Source organism: Camelus ferus, chromosome 26 (assembly GCF_009834535.1).
Source record: "Camelus ferus isolate YT-003-E chromosome 26, BCGSAC_Cfer_1.0, whole genome shotgun sequence".
NCBI classification, from domain to species: domain Eukaryota; kingdom Metazoa; phylum Chordata; class Mammalia; order Artiodactyla; family Camelidae; genus Camelus; species Camelus ferus.
The window spans coordinates 3,877,524-3,899,593 of NC_045721.1; the positions used below are offsets into that span (position 1 = coordinate 3,877,524).

The window sequence follows — 22,070 nt, forward strand, 5'->3', positions numbered from 1 at the left end:
GCTTTTCCTCTAAGATCAGGAACAAGACAAGGATACCCACTATCATCACTTTTTTAAAATGTATTATTGGAAGTCCTAGCCAGAGCAATTAGGCAAGAAAAAGAAATAAAAGGCATCCAAATTGGGAAAGAAAGAAATAAAACTGACACTATTGTCAGATAACATGATATTATATATAGAAAACCCTAAAACTCCACACACACAAACACAAAAACCATTAGAACTAATATATGAATTCAGTAGTTTCTGGACATACAATCAATACGAGAAAATCTGTTGTGTTTCTATACACTAATAATGCACTACCAGAAAGAGAAATTAAGTAAACACTCCCACTTACAGCTGTATTAAAAAGAACAAAATACCTAGGAATAAATTTAACCAAGGCTATGAAAGAGTTGTACACTGAAAACTATAATTTTTTGAAGAAAAACTGAAGAAGACACAAATAAATGGAAAGATAGTCCATGCTCATGGACTGGAAGAATTTATATTGTTTAAATGTCCATTTTACACAAAGCCATCTATAGATTCAATTCAATCCCTACCAAAATTCCAATGGCAGTTTTAAGTTGGATGGCTTAAACTACCTGATTTCAAAACATATAACAAAGTTACCACACTCAAGGACTGATTTTTAACTTTTAAAAAATATTTTAGAATATTATGATTGATATCTGTCTTTTTAAAATTTATCTTCAAACTTTGTTATTAGAATAAATCAAAAAAATTTATATTTATATTTTAAATTCATACTGACACTTTTAAAGCATTCTTGCCTAACTCATATATTAATTCTTTTCCTTACAAAATTTTTTACAAAAATTCCAATCACAATTGAAGTCTGAAGAACGGCACCAGGAAAACACACATACTAACCACTTATACTCAGCAACTCCTATCATCTGCTTTATTTGCTTCACACGCACGTGACCTAGCAATTAGTTCTCAGCAAAGAAACACTGTTTTCAGGCGAATTAACAACAGTGGCAAAGACCCAGACAGCTGCTGGTGGTCCTTCCTCAAGTCTGGGCTGAAAGAAGACCAACAGCAGGGACTGAGAATAAAAACAAATCCCTAGGAAATATGTGACTGTTCTTTAGCCATGGTAACAAATCACCTGCAGAACGGGTTTTAGATCTACCTAATCAATCAGTACAACTTTTGTAGTCATGGTAACAAGTACATATCATCAGCTGGTGGTCAGGCCAGTCAAGGTGGCCATTCCTTGCTCTCTGTGCATCCCTGCTCGACCCGTGCCTGCTTCACCTACACCTACTCACATGACTGACCTTCCTACATACTTGCCCCAGGCCCCAGTGCTCTAGGTTTAGATCAGAACTCTCCCCTTTGCTTATCAAAGGGTTGGTGAGGGCGTGCCCCTCTGCTGGTTTCCCTGGTAACCGATGAGCTAACCTGATGTCAATTCCCCCTGTAACTGATGACCTCCCCTACCCCACCCCAGGAGCCCACTGTCAGCCACACGTGGTGGGGTGTCCCTCCAGGACCTTGCTTCCGACATGTAAGATGCCCCATCCATTAAACCACTGATGTCTCTGTTGCTGACTCTTGGCTCTTTCTTCAGTCTTGAAGCTCGGCATGCACAGGCCAGCAGGGTGCAGCCCAACACCAGTACAGGTTTTAAATCATTCTAATCTGTCAATGGCAATTTGAATCATTGCAAGTGCTACTAATCGTCAACAAAATATGCAAATGGGTCAGTATAAAAATCATAGTGTGGACTTCTTTTTCTAAAGCACTGTTAAGTTAGTTCCCTTTGTTACTTTTTATATAGCTTGTTGTAAAAGGAATATAACTTCATTGTAAAAGCTTATTCCCATTTTCCAGAAAACTACAGATTATGAATATTTGATTGTTGTTTCTTCCTACAAGAGTCTGCACCTCCCAAACATATAACAAAGAACTGAATGCAATAATAAAAATTACCATGAAACAGAAAAAATAATGAATGTCTCTTAATAAAAAAGCACGAGTGTATACCAATTATTAGTTTTGAGAGAAATACTGATAATGTTTAATAATTAACATTAAAATTGCATTGATTATATAATAAATATTGATGCAAGCATACCACTGTTCAAAACAATTAAACTGACTTTAAAAGGCAGATATGTTTTTAAAACAAAATGATCATTTCATATTCAGATCAGTTCAATTTATAAATATTCTGTATTTTAAAGCAATTATACACAGTTTAACTTTCACGTTTCAAATTAGTAATATAAAAAACTATTAAAGCATGAGTAAACCAATAATATATTTATTTGTGCTTTAAAATATTTAGGATATTTTGAAACACGAGAATGAGAGCAAACTGGTTAGTGATTACGCACCAGAACAACTCCGCCAGCATAATTCTCATTACATATTTTTCCAGGATATGTGGCTCCTATAAAAGTAGGATGTTTCTTGAAGCTGAAAAATAACAATTTTCCTCCTAATGGCATTTTGAGTGATATTGTTAATGACAATAATTTTCATAGCAGTAAACATTATTTAACAATTACTATATGCTATGCACCATGCTACTCTGAATTAAACTATTTAAATACATTTTTTCAAACCTTCAATGATAAGATCATTTCAATATATATTTATAAATTTTGCATTTGAAAAACATCCAGAATTATAGTAAGTATGAGGCCTAATAGTTCATGCAAAATATCATTGCCCTAATGGTTGTCATTTTTATTCTGGTTCTCTCTACATTGATAGCCCTGAAAATTCAATTTTCTGTGACCTCCTCATTCATTTATTCACTAAACATGAATAGGTTTTTCTGTGCATTAGACTTTACATTCCATATATTTCAAACATTCCACATATTCATATTATTAGAAAATAAAAACACAAAAATGAATCAGATGAGAGACAAGAATGAAGAGATAAGATAACAGTAAAAGATAAAAGCCAAGGGAAGTCAAAACACTGTATCACTCATAATTAATCTTGTTTAGTTATTTCCATACTTTTAATTTATCAGGTAATTTTATGTCAGTTTATAAAAGTTTTTAAGTCTTACCTCATATTAGCTCCCTAAGGACAAGGACTTTAACTTACATTTTTTTCCCCATCCCATAGTGCCTACCAAATTTGTAGAACTCGGGATATATTAAGTAAATGCTAATTTTTCATAATTAACATATGAAATCATCTGGGGTTATTTCTTTAATGTTATAGAAATATGGAATACTGTACTCACGCAAATAAGTATGCAGTATGATGAGGCCGAGTAACAGATTTGTATTTCCATTCTAAAAATTTATATAATATATAATTAGGATTTCCTATAGTAGAAATTTTGTTTTTTTTTGACCAGATCTCTATGGCAGATATTCTAACAGTCAGTTTTAACTGGGTAAGCATCTAAATGAAGAAAATAAATGACATTTTAAAAATAAATTTGAACATTATATTACATTTTTACAAATGTATATTTAAGACATTTAATTCAATAGTTTGATTGTGGAAACTCTTCAACAGCACAGCAAAATACCATATACATCAAGTCATATCACCTGTACTTTTACAAAATAAAGAAACAAAATAGTTTTTAAAAACTTACACTGTTAACAAAGCCAATGATCTGAATAACCTTCTGTGTTACAGCTTTTATATCAGAGCCCATGAAATCAAACTGAAAAAAATAAATTATTATTAAAAAATAGTGGGTACCATTAAGATATCACACACGCTTTACACATACAATATGCTGTATTCTAAAATAGCCATAGGGCTACATTCCAACTGAGATCCAGGCAATGTGTATTTACGTTTGTATATGTAAATGAGTAAATAATCATTTATTTAAATTAATTAAATCAATAATTTAGTCTATATAATAAATAAATAAAAACATTTAATAACATGATTTTAAATAATGCTTAATGCACTTGTGGCATTATTAATTGTTTATGATAATTGAATTAAATTTTTTAAATGCGGTATTTCAAAATATACTCATTTCTAAAATAACACATATAATCACAAACCAAAAAAATATGCATAAAGAGGGAATAATCCTCAACGAGAGGCTCACAAAGTGATCATGGATAGTTTGTTACGATACATTTTTGACAGTCCCCATGTAACTCCTGTTCTAACTTCTTTATTCCAACTAGCTCTTTCTATGTCCAACGGCTTTAAAATGCCAGGACAATATTAAATAACAGTGGTGATATCAGGAATGTGAGCTTTGCTCCTGGTTTTTCACTGGAAAACCTCAAATATTTCATCATTAAGTGGTGTTCAGTTTATGATGAGTATTTTAGATCATGTTGAGAAACGCCTATTTATAAATCTTCCTATTTACCAAAGCTTTTGTAAAATATGAAGTTGAATTTTTATCAAAAGCCTTTTGGAAGCATACCAAAATGATAATGATTTTTGTGTTTTGAACGATTGATGCAATACATTTCATTAATACATTACTTAATATTAAACTATCGTCTATTCCTTTGTCAAAACATTACCTTCTACTAAAATACTATCAAAGGTTTTAACATTTTGTTTAGAAGTTTGTAGCTTTAAGAAAGATGAGCTTCTTGGCTGTGTGTGCATGCGCGTTTTGTCATAAAAGAGCAAATGAACACAGCTTAGTAAATATTAAAACACTACCTAACATTTAGTTGCATATTTTTCTACACCCTAGAATCATATTAGCATATGAATTGTCTTCCTGAAACATTTTAAAGAACTCTCCTATAAAACTATTAATATATAACACTTGAAAACATTCAAATTCTTTTTATTTCCAGCTTTTTGAAATATAATTGACATATAAGATTATGTAACTTTGAGGTGTAGAATGTGATGTTTTGATTTAAATTCTTACCTCCACTGAAGAATTTGTGAAATTTGCGCTTGTTTGCCTGTTTTAACCTTCCCCAAGGCCACAGTTGTATCATCTTAACCCTTTTTAACACCATAACATGTTTTCTTCCTTTTGGCTTAAGTGAATGGTTAGCTTCCCTGCCCTGGTGTGGCAGCAGAATGAACCCATGGCGTCTGTGGCTCACGTCTGAGGACCTGAATCAGACAGCACTGTGCACTGAATTCCCTGGCCGGGTGGGGCTACCAGATTTGCTCTGCAGACTCAGAAAGCCATGGGCTGTGTTCTCTGTTCAATGCGCCTGTGAGCAGAGTTATATTATGGGCTACACAGCATCCTCTGTGTTCGGTAGGGTCCCTGGTCATGTGGGCTGAAAGCTGTAATCAGCAGTGGGCTGGGCTAAGAAGCAGTTTCTCCGCCCAGGTGAAGCCTCCACATAGGCACCAGTTCCAGCCAGCCTTTTTGCGGGGGATCAAAGTAAGCAGATGCATACACAAAGCTCACTGGCCTGAGGCCCTGCAAATAGGCAGGACTGCTTGATGGGCTCTCTGCTCAAGTGCTGCTCTGTGAGACAGGAAAGGGGCAGGGCACAGCCATTCAAGGAATGCTACAGCAATTAACATCAAAATGGTGAAAGATTCCACCCCCAGTAGGCCTTGAGGCTCAAGATGATGGGAGATTTAACTCCTAGTAGGTCTTGAGCTTCATTATACGCCCACTGTAATATACTAACATGATAGATAACACGCCCACAGGCGCCATGGCAGTGCCAAGGCTAGCCACAAAAGGTCAAAGAGTGGGAAATGGCCAACTTCCTGGGAATCCCAGCCGCTTCCCCAGGCTACTTAGACTGGTCCTTCCACTTATTAGCATATGAAGCCATCAAGCCCATAAAAACGCAACACAGCACCTCACTGTGACCCCTCTCTCTCCCTCTTCAGAGGTGGCCCACATTCCCACATTCTGTCTATGGAATGTGTACCCAACCCTCACACTTCATGGTCTTTCTCTTGCCTTTCAATGTATCTCTCTGAATAAATCTACTTTTACTCAACTGTGGCTCGCTCTTGAATTCTTTCCTGCGCAAAGCTAAGGACCCACACTTGGCGAGGACATTCCAGGGGCTCAACCAAAGCCTGGGACACAGCCCTTCTCATGCCCCACATCTGTTTTCCTGCATCAATTAGAGCTGCAGGAGCGGCTTCACAGAGTCCCAAGGCTCCAGTTATGTAATTAAATAAGTTTCTTGCCCAACTTGGGCTGCAAAACAGTCCCCGGAATGGAAATGGTATTTGTGTATTAAATCAGAAAGAACTGTACTCAACTCCCTGGCCAGTCAGGGCCACTGTCTCTGCTCTGCAGATTCAGAGCCCCTGACTGGGCTGCCTGCTCAAGTACACCACTGAAATCAAGTTAAAGACAAATGTTCAATAGTTTATAAATAACAATGCGTAAAAAAAGACCTACCATATTTTTATCCACAACAATATACATCTCAAGATACTGGGGGAATAACTTGAAATACTGAGGTCTCTGAAAAACACATAACATGAGTCCTGAGAAATTTCCACAAATTTACCTTCTATTGAAATTATGTTCAGAGATAAAACTGAGAGACATTACTGCTACTGATTACATATTAAAGTGATTTGCAAAATACAAAATGTGGGTACCGTGCAGAAAATTCCACTCCAAAACGTGCCTGTGGTTAAAGAATTTTCAATGAGATTCCAAGCTATACAAAAACCCAGATATATTTTGACTTTAGCAATAGCTGAAATTGGAAATATTAAGTTTATAACACAAAACTTTCCTTAGTCTTATGATAATTTCTCATAGTCATCTTCCACTTGGGCAGTTTTCTGCTACCAATTATTAGAAACTAGTTTTGACAAACAATGCAGTTTAGAAAAATGTTACTAAAGTTGACAATCAATGGCAGTTTACTAGAGCCGGGAATGTTACGTATGGCAGCTTACAGGTCTTTGTGGAGGAAGAATTTATCAGCTTGCCTTACATGAACCTTATGTAAGCCACTGATAGTATTCATTTCTGAATTCTCGTGTAACAAAGACTTCTTTAGAAATCTAAATCACATATTAGTTGCACTGAATTATCAGAATAATTGAGGAAAGGGAATAATTTACATTAATTATCCAAATGCCCACCTATGAAAATTAGTTTTTTGGTTTATTTAATCCTATATTCACATATCTATTTCCCAGATTAATTACCTAAGTTTTTGCTAAACTTTCATCTAATTACAGGCATTACAAAGAACTTAATTCATTCTCTATCCATTTTAAAAGTCACGCAGGGCCGTCAGGAAAAAGTAAAATCAACTTAAAATTTGCAAGTCACCAAATTTTGCTCTGAAAGCATTTTTCATTTCATAAAATTATACTAAAAAGCTAAAATAAATGTCAACACTTACTTCTGAACCTTTTCTGACAGGATACTCTGAGTTCCTCCTATAGCTGTAAGTGTCATTTTCCCACAACAGAGGAATATTACTGTCATCATTTTTTTCTTCATAAATCATGTGCATGAATCCTGATACAGCCTCCATTGGTTCAATTCCATATGAGACGTTTTTAAACTGCAATATTCCCCTGAAATAAAATAATCAAAACAAGTCTGAGATGATTCTACCAGAACCATAATCTAATATTCTAAAGAGAAATGTTGGCCAAAAAAAGTTTTCCTACATGTAAAGTCACTTTAGTTTTTGTACTTTCTCTCTTTATTCTTTGAGGTGTTACCCCAGAACTGGACCAGCAATAACACAGGATACATATGGCTTTTTATTACAAACATTCTAACAGAAACATTTTGATTATCTTAAAGAAAGCATGCTAGTGGCATGCATCCATGTGCTTAAAAAGGATAAGATCTCTACTTATGGTGTCGATTTTTCTAAGCCAGCCTTTGGGATCTACAGGCACTCTCCTCCTTACTCTTAGCTCCCTTTCCTCTTTTTAAAAAACCTAACTCTCCCTTGATGTTCAATGTCCCAAATCATTTGTTTGTGTGGCCTGAATTAAAGGTACCACCTGCCTAAAAATGACTGTGAGGCAAGCCAAAGTACCTATCAGACTCAGGTATTCTACAATTGTCAACCATCCTAGGAAATTAAGAAACCAGTAAAAAATGTTAGGCAGACAGAAATGAGCACCAGGCAAGGGGAGAAGGGGGAGGGAGCAACCCAGAAAATAACCATAAGCCTGCGCTCAGGATAAGGGGCTCCAAAAAACTTACTTTCTCTAAATGAAGGCCAGCAAAGAAGCTGGCTAAAATCAAGCGCTATGGCTGCACACTGGAGAGAAGGACCCAGCTTAACTTGACCCAATGCTCATTATAATGTAATTAACATTACAGTTTGAGACCCCCTGCCATAGGTTTCTCTGTGTGCATCATGAGTAAAAGCATGCATAAAACAGATGGGAGTGCCTGAGCACAGGGAACCTGAGCTGTCAGTCAGCCTGAGCATAGGGAAACAGCTGTCAGTCAGCCTGAACACTCAAAGAACCTGAGCCATGAATCAATCAATCAATCACAAAAACAGCCCCTAAGCCAGGAAATAAAAACAGGAAAAACAAAGGAGCAGCGCCATTTTTTTCTCTTTTGGATTGGCCCACTCCCCGTTCTCAGGAGTGTACTATATTTTACTAACTTTTTTCTTTACTAATAAAATCTTGTTTATATCATGCTTTCTATCTCTCGTTAAAAATTCTTTTTTGGGGGGTGACTAAGAACCGAGGTAACTCTTATTCCCCTTTTCCCAGTAATAAAAACAAAGAATTTGGAAAGACTAAACAAGTATGGAGACATCCAATCAATACCCCCTACACTCAAGATTGTTCAAAGCCTCTTGTTAGAATCAACAAGCAGCCTCCCATCTGGAACGCATTCTGGACCAATTTAATCAGCAATTCTACTTCACTCCTTAGAAAACTGAAATAACAGAGGTGACAGAAAAGACACATGGAGGATCAACTTATAGACTAACAAGACCGAATACTGGCTAGTGGAATTAGCTTTAAATAGGTTACAACCTGAGTCCTGAACAAGTGTTGAGTGACACAAGAGAATTTGGAAAACCTGCAACATATCCATGATAACTGCAATCCATCTGAAAAAAAAATACACAGAGAAAAACAAATGGATACCTTATTTTTCAAATGGACATCCCAGCGATCTCATTTATATTTACCACTTTAACTACCTTAGTACTGTAATAAGAATGGCCATTACCCAATGAAGTGGTACCATGTGGAAATAACTAGTCCAGGTTCTTCAGTTTCAGTGAATGTGTAAAATAATATTCTAGTAATTTCATAATATTCATATATTTTTTAATCCAGAATAAGAAACCTCTAAGAAAAAAACCTGAAGTCTTACCTGATCTAACAAAGGTTGAGAATGTTGGTGGTCATCTTTGTCATAATAAACAACAAAAGCTGAAGATAAAAATGATCTAGGCAGAAATCACAAAAACACGCTCGAATTATGATCAGAAAACACAGAAGAAATTATTCTTCATAATACAATTATTTTCCTTTTACGGAGGAATTTAAAGTGGTGCCAATTATCTTGGCATAGCCTATTGACCAAATGCTTGTCATTTACAATAAATTAGGGGCGGAGGGAGGCATTTTCACACAGTAACATATAATACTAAAATGCATCACAATGAACAACCCAAGTTGCTAGAAATACCAAATAGGTCTCAACTTCCAGCAAAGAACTTTGAAATCTTTGTCTTGATTGTTCATTAATTCTAGATTTTAAACCTGAATCTCAAAATTAAAATGCAGAGTTAGGACAGAATTTTAAAAGGTCTTCTTGGTATCACTACAAATTCATATTCACTAAGCTTAGCGAAGCACCAAGTTCTTCTCAATAACCTTAGTCATAATTTTCTTTTATCCTCCTCACTTCATAATTCAAAATCCAGACACCACTCCTGTCAGTCATCTCAATAATCTCCATGTCACCTGACTTTCAGATCACCTGTACCATCCTCACACCGTATCTTTATTTCTGGAGGATGACCTTCTTTGTTCAAAACAAACCCTTAAACTCGCATTAAGCATCCTATTCTGGGCCACGTATTGAAGATACATACTTTTTGGTACAGTAACTTCTAACTCTTCCTCTCTATTGGTTTTTTTTAATCTTAATACTATTAAAAAGTTTATTATCAAGTCATTATCATCCTAAGTAACTCTCCCATGACCCTGTGTCCTCCTCGAGCTATTCCCTATGTATTATCAATTCTCAACTGATTTTATCAAAAGAGTTGTCTACATATAATTTCTCCTGTTATGTAGATGACTACCTACTTCTTTACAAAGCTAAGTATCTTCCCTTCTCAAGTCATCTCTTAACTCTTTCCAAAAAGCCTTCCCTGATTTTTAGCAAATACTATCTACACATTTATCATAATACCACATCATAATAAAATTCTCCATTTCTCTATTGATATGTCTGAATATATCTTTCTGAACTATAAATTCTTTAACTGTGCACCATGTTTTATTGTCTTTTGCATGCTTAGGACTTTATCCAATAACCAATAGACAAGAGGTAACAAATGTACATAGGTATCAAATATACATTTGATTTGAAATGATTCTATTCATAATTATTTTTAAAAATCAAGAAACCAAAGAATATTCATAAAATTTGAAAAGATAAAATAATTACTTACTGCTTTTTGAGATGGACAAAATATGGTTTTCCTTCTACTGTAATGATATAAGCAACCTGTAACACGAGCACACAAAAAAATTTCAATAACAACATTTGGAAATAATATATGCTAAATAGTGTTTTCTCTAAGTTATGCTTTTAAATTGACAAAATTAATAATAATAATAATAATATATAACCATTATATATGCTTCCCTTCCCATGTGGATATGTGCAGTGGCAGGATTCGGAACTGAGAACTAGGTGGTAGAGTCCCCCCGTGCCCACTAATCACCACTGCTCACATATCTGAGGGAGAAGCTTGCTGGTAATTATCTTTTGGTTTGGACACACACCACCAATTCACCAAGCCCAAATACCAAGATGCCCACCTTCAAAATAATTTTTAATAAAGTATGTGTAACTCTCCCACAGGAACAATGGACACCAGAAGGGAATGGAATGACATCTTTAAAGTGTTGAAAGAAAATGATATACAACCAAGAGTTTTATACCCAGCAAAAATACCCAGCAAATACGCAAGCAAAATAAACACATTTCCTAACAAGAGGAGATGAGAGAATTCATTGCCAGCAAACCTGCACTAAGAGAAACACTAACAATAGTTTTTTTAATGAAAGAAAATAGTTCTAAGAAAAAAATCTTGAAAATATAAAAAAGAATGAAGAACATAAGAAAAAAAAGTATGTCAGTCAATTTGAATCAAAGAGATAAAATGTTAAATGACAGAAGCTACACAAAAAGATCACCTACTGTATGATTCCATATAAACACAAATATACATGTATACACAGATATATTTATTTAACATGTGTATATGTATATATATATGGATATGGATTTATGTATATAAACTACAGTCATAATTAACCTATGCTGAAAGAAATAAGAATAGTGGTAACATTTATGGGTCCTGACTGGGAGGTTATAGGAGGGTACAAAGCTAGGAATGCTGCTACGATGCTAAGAATTCTATATCTGGAACTGTGTGATGGGTAAGCAGATGTTTACAATGCATGAAATTTCATCAATTAAGATTGTGTATTTTACTGAAATGTATAGCCCAATAAAAAGTTCAAACAAAAATGTGAAGAAATATAAAAATATAACACAAATAACAAACTGGAAGAAAATATTTGCAGCTCAAACCAGAGACAAATGACTCATTTTCAAAGAAAACAATAAGTTTCTCTTAAGTCAAGGAAAAGTGTCTCCCATTCTGTTGTGGTCAAGTAGCTGCTACCAGAACTAGCCTTACTACAGATAACAAATATACATTCTGGTTAAAACACACATAAAAATGACCTTACGGCATTGGAAAGTGAACAAAAGCAGACACGTTCTAGAAATGAGCCAACACTTGAAAAAAGAGAATGACATTAAGCCAGTTACACCTATTTTTGGACGTTAGCCTCAGAGCAAGACAACGTGGGCACCCTGCAGCGAAACTCTAAAAACCCAGAGGACAGTGTCAGGAGCAACCATGGCTGGTATAAAGAGCAGCAGAAAAGATTTTCCACGAATAAAGATATGAAGCAGCAGCCACAGTGGATGGGTAGGAGCATGGTGATGCGGTACAGTCAAGACCCACTCCCCTGGGGAGGTGAACACAGGCAGGAGGGCAGCCACAGCTGCAGAGGTTCTCCCAAGGAGTGGGGGCTCTGAGCTCCTGTGGAGCTCCCCAGCGGGAGGTCCTGTGCAGGTAAGACCAGCTCACAGAACGTCTGCTTTAAAAACCAGTAAGGCTGGCGCACAGGAGGGCCAGAGGGTTGCAAGAAACAGAGACTGTTTTCAAAGAGCACACATCAAATCTCACACACTCTGAAACTCAGCACAGAAGCAGTAATTTAAAAGGGTCCTGAACTGATCTTGGAGAAAATCCCAGAGGGGCAGGAAGTGACTGGAACTCCCCTTGGGGACACAGTCCCAGCAGGACATTGGTGCTGGCAAGCACCATTTTGGAATCTTCTTACCAGCCTCCCACTAGCACCAGGGGTTTACCTTCCCATATTCTGGCCCCCAACCGTCCTGGGAACCCCAGGCCAAGCAACCAGCTACAGGGGGACACAGCCCTGCTCACCAGTAGGCTGGCACCAAGCCCAAGTCCTCCACCACCAGCCCCACAGCCAGCCATGCTAGGACCTGGCCCCCGACCAGTAAGCCCTGGACCCAGCCCCAAGTGGGCCGGCAGCCCTCCTACAAAGCAGAGTTTGGCAGCCAGCTGGGAAGGGGGACAGCCCTGTCTACCTGTCTGTCCACAGCAGTGGACCCACCACAACAGAAGGGCTCATGCAGCCCTGTGGGGGCAGCCCTAGAGCACACAGCTCTGATGACCAAAGGGGAGTGTGTTCAAGGCCCTGTAGGACATCTCCTATACAAGGCCACTTCTCCAAGATCAGGAAATGTAACTGACCTACCTAAGACATAGAAATGAAAAAGGGGAATTAGACAAAATGAGGTGACAGAATATATTCCAAACAAAGGAATAAAACTCCAGAAAAGGAACTCAGCAAAGCAGAGATAAGCAATCTACCCAATAAAGAGCCCAAGGTAATGATCATAAAGATGCTCACTGAGCTCAGAACAACAGACGAACACAGTGAGACGTTTACCAAGAGTCAGAAAATATGAAGAAGAACCAAACAGAGCTGAAGAATACAACACCTGAAATAAAAAAATACACTTGAAGGAACCAACAGTAGATGAGACAGTGCCAAAGAACAGATTAGTGAAAAGGAAGAAAGAATAGACATCACTCAAGGTGAACAGAAAAAGAAAAAAAAATTTTTAAGAGAACTCTGAGACAACATCAAGCCTACTAACACTCACATTACAAGAAGCAGAGAGAGAGAGAGAAAGGGAGAGACAACTTATTTGAAGAAATAATAGTTGAAAACATCCGTAGGAATGGAAAGGAGACAGACATACAGGTCCAGGAATCACAGCCTGCTAAGCCGCAAAATGAACCCAAAGAGGTCCACTCCAAAATTCAGATGTCAAAAATTAAAAATAAAGACTCGTAAAGCAGCAAAAGAAAAGCAACTAGTTAGATGCAACAGAACTCCCATAAGGCTTTCAGCTGGCTTTTCAGGAGAAACTTGGAAGACCAGAAGGGAGCGGCGCCCTATATGCACAGTGATGAAGGGAGAGGACCTACAACCAAGATACTCCATCCAGCAAGGCTCTCATTCAGATCTCAAGAGGAGACGAACAGCTCTACAGAAAAGCCAAAGCTAAGAGAGTGCAGCACCTCTAAACCAGCTTTACAAGAAATGGTGAATGGACTTCTCTAAGCGTAAAAGCCAAGACCACAACTGAACATACAAAAATTATGGAAGGAAAACACCTCACTGGTAAAGACAAATATACAGTAAAGGTAGTGGATCAACCACTTGTAAAGCTAGCAGCTAAATAAAATTATCTGTATCCACAATTAGTTAAGGTATACACAAAACAAAAAGATGTAAAACATGATGTCAATAACAGTACTCACTAGGGGTGGGATGTAAAAATGCAGGGTTGTTAAAATGTGTTTGAACTTAAGAGCCTGCCTCTCTCAAGCCCTTGCCCCGGCAAACCCTATCCTTAAGACTCCTTCATCCTCAACAGAAACATACAGAATCACACACATTAACTAACACACACCAAAATGACCTTGTTGTGAGCCTGGTCAGAGCAGTGAGCTCTGCCCCCAACAACGGAACACCTGCCCACGTTCAGCACCTGTAGTCTTGATACTAAAAGCAACTTAACACTATTTGATATAAAAGTATAATTTCCCAATTACATTATTTTCTGGATCTTTTATTGCCTCAGGTGATGAAATCTTCTCAGGAACTGTGGTCTGCAGAAATGTTTTATGAGGATCTAAAACAAAAATAAGCCAAGTTACTCCGATATTTGATATCTTATATTACTCATTTCTAAATCCAATTATTTCTTTCTCTACATTACCAACTTTTTGGTATAATCTATGCAGCTACTTTTCCTTTTCAGTGTCTTTGGGTCATTCTTACCAACCAATTTCTTAACGCTTGTGAGATCTCAAGTTTTTATTCTATCCCTACACACACCCATAGGCATACTAGGCAGTTAGGCACTTTGACTACACCGAGTAACATACTACGGTGTGTAAAAGAGGTGTGGAAATAAAACACAGGTGCATCAAGAAAGAGAATCATTTGCAGGGAAAAGAGGTAGAACACGGCATACAAGGGTGATCTGCAGTTTTCAACGGAGAAGGTGGAAGACAGCCGTCCCTCAACCAGGAAATCATTGCTAAGTAGCTTCTCCACGGCGCTGCAGTTATTTCTAGAACAGCAAAATTCCGTCTGTGGAAAAGACCACATCTTCCATTTCTGCCCATTTTACAGACAAGGAACCCACCGCTGTGAAGTGAAAAGAGTTTCTGCCCGGAGGCTCCTCTCTGCCTTCTTGGCTACGGACCTGGAAGCCAAAGGTAAGGAGACAGCGCAAGGTGGGGAGAGCGGGGGGCAGGGGTAAGGTCGGGCCGGCCTGGATCCAGGACCAACACGGACAGCCCCCGAACCCAACACAGTCTCCTCCGAGGCCTGGGCTGGGAGGGCAGGAAGGCTCTGGACTTACTGGGGCCTGAGTGTAGCCCCCCAAGGCCGGCGAGAAGGACCAGAAGAAGGAACATGGCTCCGCTGACTTGGAGCCCCGTTGCCCAGTACCAGGCGGCGGTTGGGGCGTTGGGGCGCGTGGAGGCGCCGCGCGCCGGAGGAGAAGGGGCGGGCTGCGGAGCGAGAAAGCGCTGGAAGGAAGCAGCAGCACCACGGCTCTCTGCTGCCTCTGGAGGTGAGTGGGCATCCCGGCGGGCGGGCGGATGGGGCTCCAGGGAAGACAGCAGCGACACACACATTCGGTTTCTCGTTAACGGAGGAGAGGCTGCGCTGTTTGCGGTTCTGAATTCTCGGATTAGGCGGTGCCTGGCGACGGTGCCTGGCGACTGCTTTGTTTGTATCTTTTACTTAGGCCGGCGATTTTTGAAGTGCTTTCTACTTGCAGTGAGGAGAAGGAACAAAGATAAAAAATGCTCAAGTTACTGACAGCAAGCAAGCTCCCTCCTGGTTGGTTACATACCATCCAAACAGGCAAAATGCAGATGTTTGCGAAAGCTGCTGGTAGGCTGTCGGGTGATCTGGTTGGTTGCCAGGCCCTGTCTTGAGCAGAGGCTGTCAGCTGCTGGTTGGTGGGACCAGGTCACCAGGTGGCTGACTGAAGAACCGCAGGGGGCCCCGGGGCTAGGGCTGCCTCACTGGTGGGCAGAGTCAAGGTCGCAAAAACTCCAGAGCTGTTGCCCACCCACTGGGGTTAGTGCTAGACTACTGGCGAGCAAGCCGGGTCCTAGGGTCCGATTGCAGGGCCCAGGGATCCCAGAGCTGGAATCGGATTGCTGGGTTTGGGGGAAGGGGCTGTAATTCCTGACACAGTTTGGTATAGGGTCTGGGGTGTCCTGAAGCTTGTGTTGGCCTGCTGGTGGGCAGGGTTGGGGCCCAGGTTGTCCCAGGGCAAGACCTATCCTACTATGGTCAGGCTGGGTCCCCAGATTTTGGGATTGTGGTTTTTCATGCATTTGGTTACTCCCTGCTGGTGGTTAAGACTGGTGCAGAGGCTAGAACAGGCTCCCTGCAGGCCAGGGCCCAGGGATTTCTGTGGCTGATTCCTCCATGCTTGTGAGTGGGGCTGGGTCCTGGGCTCTCTGGTGGGAAGGGTCACATCCAGGGGCAGCTGTGGGCCAGAGAGGTCTTAAGGCTGTGTTCGCCCTACCCCAGTTAGTTGCGTGGCTTGAGGGGTCCCAGCACTGGTGCCTACAGGCCGAAAGAGAAACAGACACTCCTGCAAATGGGTCCACACTCGGTTTATTGTCTCCTTTGGCTGTGCCCAGGGGAGGAAAGGCAGAATTTTCGTTTCTCACTGAGACCGTTGGTAACGTCTGTTGCCTTCTGAAGGAAGTATTAGTTACTGTGGAAGATAACAAAGACACATGTGCTGAAGGTACTGGTAGCAAATAAAGTAACTTCCAGTGCAAAACGTACAGACAGTTGACATACTGCCAAGTGAAAAATTCATACAGCAAAAAAAGAACTCTAGAAAGAATTTTTAGTTTTGCTTGTGAAATTATTTGGCTATGAGTAACTTACTTACAATTTTCTGTGATTTCTGAGGAATCATCATATTTAATCTGAAGTACTTGTGAATGAGAAAGTCTAACATTTTTCCCACATGCAATGAAATGTTCATGAATACAACAACCAAGTTAAATCTTTGCATTTTAGAGAGATTTAAATACATATTAATTTTACTTCTTCCAAATCTTGGAGCCAATCACTTTTACTTTTTTCATGTTGTAAACAGTGTTTTGTTTTTGCCACATAGAAACTCATAGACCTTAAGCATTTTGCCTACAATGCCTAATGGATAAAGTGGTATGATTATGAATTCATTTTATAGACTAATTTATGTACCTTATATCTTATTAGATTCAACTCTTTAATTCCATTCTATCCACAAGAGCAAATTCCCAACAAACTTAAGAGAACTTTACTAAACTGAAGAAAAAAGACTAAAGTCTTTTAAAAGTGATTTAATTACTCATTAAAAATAAAGACTAGTAGAGATTAATACATTATTTTTGGTGCAGTACTTTACCAATTCATCTACCCAAAAAATATTTAGGAATCAACTGTAGATCATAAATTTCATTTTAATTTAAAGCATATTTATTTTAAGAGATACTTCCTAATGCACTTGCTTATCACTATGTGTTTTGATGCTTTTCTGTGATTTGATCTAAATAAATAAGGAAATAATGCTTTTAGCTTCATATAATACAGTCTGACAAAGTCATATTTTTATAGCAGTTTCTTCTTCTCCTTCAAAATTGTGGTGAAAAAGAAGTATTTGCCACATTTCTGGTTTTATACTAATTATTACCAAAAGTCAAAAATCAAATTCTTGGGCCTCTTTTCCATTTTTATATCCACAGATTTCTTGTTTCTGACCCCCCAGCTAAAAGAATGACAGAGAAAATGAATACACTGAAGACAAATTAATTGAGGTTAACTGACAAAGATGATAACATAGAGAGTAAGACTAGGGAGAGAATTCAGTGATAAGAGTGATACAGTTTTACCCTTCCCATCCTTTCCCTACCTCTGCTATTTTCTGTTTTCAAAACTTACGGTAGATTTCTGCTACTACTTTGACCATGAAACCCCTGTATTTAATGTAGTTAGTTTTCCCCAAAACTGACAAAGGGATTGTATATGTAGATTTGTGAGTCTACTAGCATATATAACCCATCAGATTTCCAGTTTTAAAAAAGAGTTTTGCTGTGGTAGTGTTTACCCAAGGAGTTGGTTCTACCAACGTCTCCTACTGGTTTTCAAATGAAAACAAATACTGAAAAAAAAAAATTCTTAAAACAGGGGAAAAATATATAATGGGCACTCTAACAGTAAAACGCAGCAACTATGTCTGCCTAACCTTATTAACTTTAAAACAGAGAGTAATCCAAGAATGCTTTTCTGGCATGCTAAATACAAGCTAGACTAGGGTTGATATTCCAGATTATACTCTTCCAGTGCAATATACATTGTCCTGTGGATGCTGACTGTCCCTCAGGCTTGAGCACCACTTCCAGAAGAGGATGACTGTGTGAATGACGTATTCTATAATGGGAGGTAATGGGAGGGACAGCTGGAGCAGTGATAACATTAGTCACGTGTGCATGTGAAGTTTAAGAGTAATCACTCCTTAAAAAAAAAAAAAAAAAGAAGAGTAATCACTCCTTCATTAAACAAATACTTATTAAGCATTTACTCTGCTAGGTGCTAACTATAAACTGATTAGCAAAATACATACGCCCATTACACTCAAGGAATTTCAGAGTTTATCAGGAAAGGAATGCTCACAGGTAGGCAGAAGTCTGAAAGGATTATAGGGTCTGAGCACTGTACCACAAATCACAAACCCCTTGGTAATGGTCACAGAGTGGAGGCAATAAAGAAAATCAGCTTTTTTCTTCATACTTAGTTGGAGAAAGTAATGTCTATAAAAGGGTAATTATGTTAGGAGACATTCAAAGACAGAATAAAGGATATAGAAATGTCAGGCGCTTCCCTTCTGGAGGGAGTGGCTTCATAAGGGAGGACAGATACTCCTTAATGCTGTGGTGTAGCCTGGAAACTTAATCTGTGGATATAAAGGATATTCTGGAAAATCAACGGACAGAATGTAACTAAAAGAAGAAACCTTAAGGAAAAATGCAAGGCAGTACAAGAAACCTAAAACTCTACAAGGGAGAAAAGAAGATGAGATCAGTAAATATCTGATGACTTTAGAAGAATCACAAGGCCACATGGGAAAACTGAAAACTCAAAAACAGTTCAGAGGACCCTTATCAACACAACTGTAAGCTATTGGGCTGGGGTTGGGGACATGGAAAATGTAGAATTTTAGTGTGTTTATGATAACTGTCTCTTAGATAAACTCCTCCTAATTGGGATAATAATTCACTCAGTTGCTCATAATGAGTTTGTAGGTATAAACGGAATCTGAACAAAAAAGTAAAATCTCCCTTTGTGTATTTCATCATAAAGCATGCAAAAAATGTTGTACTTATGAGTTAGTTTCACAAAACAATTGTAAATATCTTGTCTCTCATTAGACTTAACTAGTTTTTTCCTATGTATTAAGACAGTGGGCAATCAATAAAAATTTAAGTAACTGAAGAAAAGATTAATCAATAGAATGAAAAATATTAATAAGTAGTTTTGGTGCAGTATTTTATTAACTGGCTGCTCAAAAAATATTAAGCAATTATTTTTTCATTCTCATTTTCAACATATACCTACTTATAAGAAACACTTCCTAAGTGGCTTACCTGCTAGTAGTGTTTGTTTGGGCACTGCTTTCTGACTTGGATCTAAATAAAAATAAAAATGTGTGAAAGTTAATACTAAGAAACTGCCTACTTTAAGAATGATAATCAAGCCATTTTATACCAAAACTAGCTCTTTTAACACCAGGGGCATGTATGCAACACCAAGTGTAACATACAATGCAAAATTGAAATCCTCCAGTGGGGAAATGTATCAAGATAGCAGAGATGCATTTTTTTTCTTTATCATTTCAAAGCACAGTATATAAGTTTGACTCTGAATGCCTAAATTTCACCTTCAGGTTACAGATTAGCTTATTATTGGTTGATACATAAATTGCTACATTTTGCAAATTAAAACTCACATTTACTTCTGAGCAAACTAGAGGACTTAATTGATGGAATAACTTCCCTTTTCTATTCCACATAAAAAGCTTAGTTTCTATTCCACAGAAAAATTTAATACCCAACTGAGCTTAACAGTCAGAAAAGGCTTTTTGTCTGCCAGTAAAAAATGAAGAATCTAGAAATTCAGAGGGCAAACAAGAGCAAAAGCTGAATGACTACAAAGGAACCCAAATTACTTATACCCCGAAGGATGTGATTTTAATAATCCTAGCTTGGAAGAAGCATAAGGCACCGATATTTAGACGTTAGAAAGTGAGAATAAAGCCCAAGCTTGGACCTCTAGAATGGAGATAATGAAAGCTATGGACACCGAGAGTGTAACAGGCAACCTGCCCCAGCCAAGCAGTGGAAGAGGATCACCTCGCCTGCACCATGCATCGGGACTGGACCACAGTTCCTTAATTCCACTACCCACAAGTCTGAACCAGCATGCATAGAAAATATTGGAACATTCATGCCCTTAGACAGGCAAACCAGAAACATTCCTCTCTTGCTAATGTGTGCCTCTTCAACTTGGGTCTGCAGAAATCCCATGAGAACAATCATTGCCCCTGAGGACCAGTTTACAAGTCTAAATTACAAACGACTGTGTGTTCATGCCCACAGCCAGAGCACAGCAGAACAAAAAATTCACATGGTAAGATCAATGGAGAACAGAAAAACCTCTAATAGAAATGTTTTGGATCTCCACAGAGATCAAGGCAGAAATGAGGCAAGACAAGGACAGCTGTTGAAAGGGGGGGTGATTTGGAAACTAACATGGGGAAACCAACGCCAGATAGAGACGTGAAAAAGCACCGCATATGAGCAGCCCGGTTAAGAATGGAGGATAAAGCGAGAAGACTCTCCCAAACACAGTCACTGTACATGCAGAAAGAAAAAGAACGGAGCAGAGTCAATGGTTAAAGAGATAATGACTGATTTTTTCCCAAAACTAATGACCTGAGTGCTGATATCTAAAGACTATATTGAATCCAGAGCAGCACAAATAAAAACACATCCTATCAGAACATGTTATAATAAAATAACAAAACATTCAGGACAAAGAGGAAATCTCAGAAGTCATTTAGAGTAAATACATTGATTGGAAGGGAATGAATAAATTAATCAGACTGACAACTGAGGGCTCATCACTGACAGTAAATGACACACTAACAGCAACAGAATATAAAAGAGTTGTGGAAAGTGATTCTCAACTACAAGTCTGTAACCATCCAAGCTAGCTTTCAAAAACGAGCATAAAAAAGACATGTTCAGACATTTGCCACGAAATGCTTATAACCACAGACACTGGTAACTAAAAGGCTATACTTCAGGAAAAGGGAAATGGAAATCAAAATGAAAAAAATGGGCTCAAGAATGAACAGTGAGCAAAGCAACGGGTAAATACGTTGTGAAGTCCTAGTAAGTATTCGTTTAATGTAAAATGGTAACACTAATAACTGACAAATGAAGGGGGAGTCATGCAGGTAAAAAAGGAAAGAAGTTAAAAGTCAAATGACATTATGGGAGAGCTTACTGATAGGGGTTTGCTGCTAAATGACCTAACATCCTTCTGTTGTTTAGAAAAAGACTGAAAATATTGATTGAATTTAGATATTTAAAAAATTAATTATACTAAAATGGTATGAGTATAACCCATACCGGGATTCATCCCACCTCCCTGTAATCTTTGACCTCAACAGTCTTTCCCACTGACTTTCCACCAGAAAAAGATTATTCCAAAAATAAATGACCTGAACACTGCAGTGGATGCTCTGTCAGTAAAGCACAGCAGTAGCGTCAAGTGGCATTCTGTAAATTTAAATGAATAAAATTATCCTAAAAATGTTTCCCTGGTGTACACCAAGCCAGAAGGTTAGACCAGTGGATTTATATTCCATATTATACTGCTCCAGTTGAAATGTACATTTACCAATGGATGATGCTGTCAGCCCTCACTCAGTGTAGGTGGGTAATATCCTATGAGAGATGAATTATGTCAACAAGGTTTCAGGATGAGAGATAAGATGAGAGGGAGAAATGGGGGCAGTTATAACATTACAGATATACAGATGTGTGTGTGTGTTTGTCTACGTTATCTTTGTGTGGGGGGATTTGTTTTTTGTCTGGCTGCCTCTGTGTGTGTGTGGAAAAGATTGAAAGTAATCATTCATTCATTCAACAAATACTTATTGAGTTCTGCCATTA

General features: G+C 38.2%; 2 protein-coding genes across 2 annotated transcripts in view; both read right to left on the minus strand.

Moving 5' to 3' along the window:
• Positions 1 to 15,247, minus strand: part of LOC102519012 (disintegrin and metalloproteinase domain-containing protein 5) — a 47,938-nt gene extending 32,691 nt beyond the window's left edge. Inside the window, exons 1-10 of the mRNA XM_014558091.2 lie at positions 14,780 to 15,247; positions 14,355 to 14,434; positions 10,566 to 10,621; positions 9,254 to 9,329; positions 8,908 to 8,984; positions 7,287 to 7,464; positions 6,320 to 6,385; positions 3,587 to 3,658; positions 3,224 to 3,387; positions 2,355 to 2,436 (exon numbers count right to left, since the gene is read on the minus strand). Coding sequence (XP_014413577.2) covers positions 2,355 to 2,436; positions 3,224 to 3,387; positions 3,587 to 3,658; positions 6,320 to 6,385; positions 7,287 to 7,464; positions 8,908 to 8,984; positions 9,254 to 9,329; positions 10,566 to 10,621; positions 14,355 to 14,434; positions 14,780 to 14,933 — 1,005 coding nt within the window. The 5' untranslated portion in view covers positions 14,934 to 15,247. The remainder of the gene's footprint in view (positions 1 to 2,354; positions 2,437 to 3,223; positions 3,388 to 3,586; positions 3,659 to 6,319; positions 6,386 to 7,286; positions 7,465 to 8,907; positions 8,985 to 9,253; positions 9,330 to 10,565; positions 10,622 to 14,354; positions 14,435 to 14,779) is intronic.
• Positions 15,248 to 15,465: 218 nt separating this feature from the next.
• ADAM32 (ADAM metallopeptidase domain 32) overlaps positions 15,466 to 22,070 on the minus strand; it is an 81,012-nt gene continuing 74,407 nt past the window's right edge. The window contains exons 23-24 of the mRNA XM_032468655.1: positions 19,476 to 19,517; positions 15,466 to 16,552 (exon numbers count right to left, since the gene is read on the minus strand). Coding sequence (XP_032324546.1) covers positions 16,546 to 16,552; positions 19,476 to 19,517 — 49 coding nt within the window. The 3' untranslated portion in view covers positions 15,466 to 16,545. The remainder of the gene's footprint in view (positions 16,553 to 19,475; positions 19,518 to 22,070) is intronic.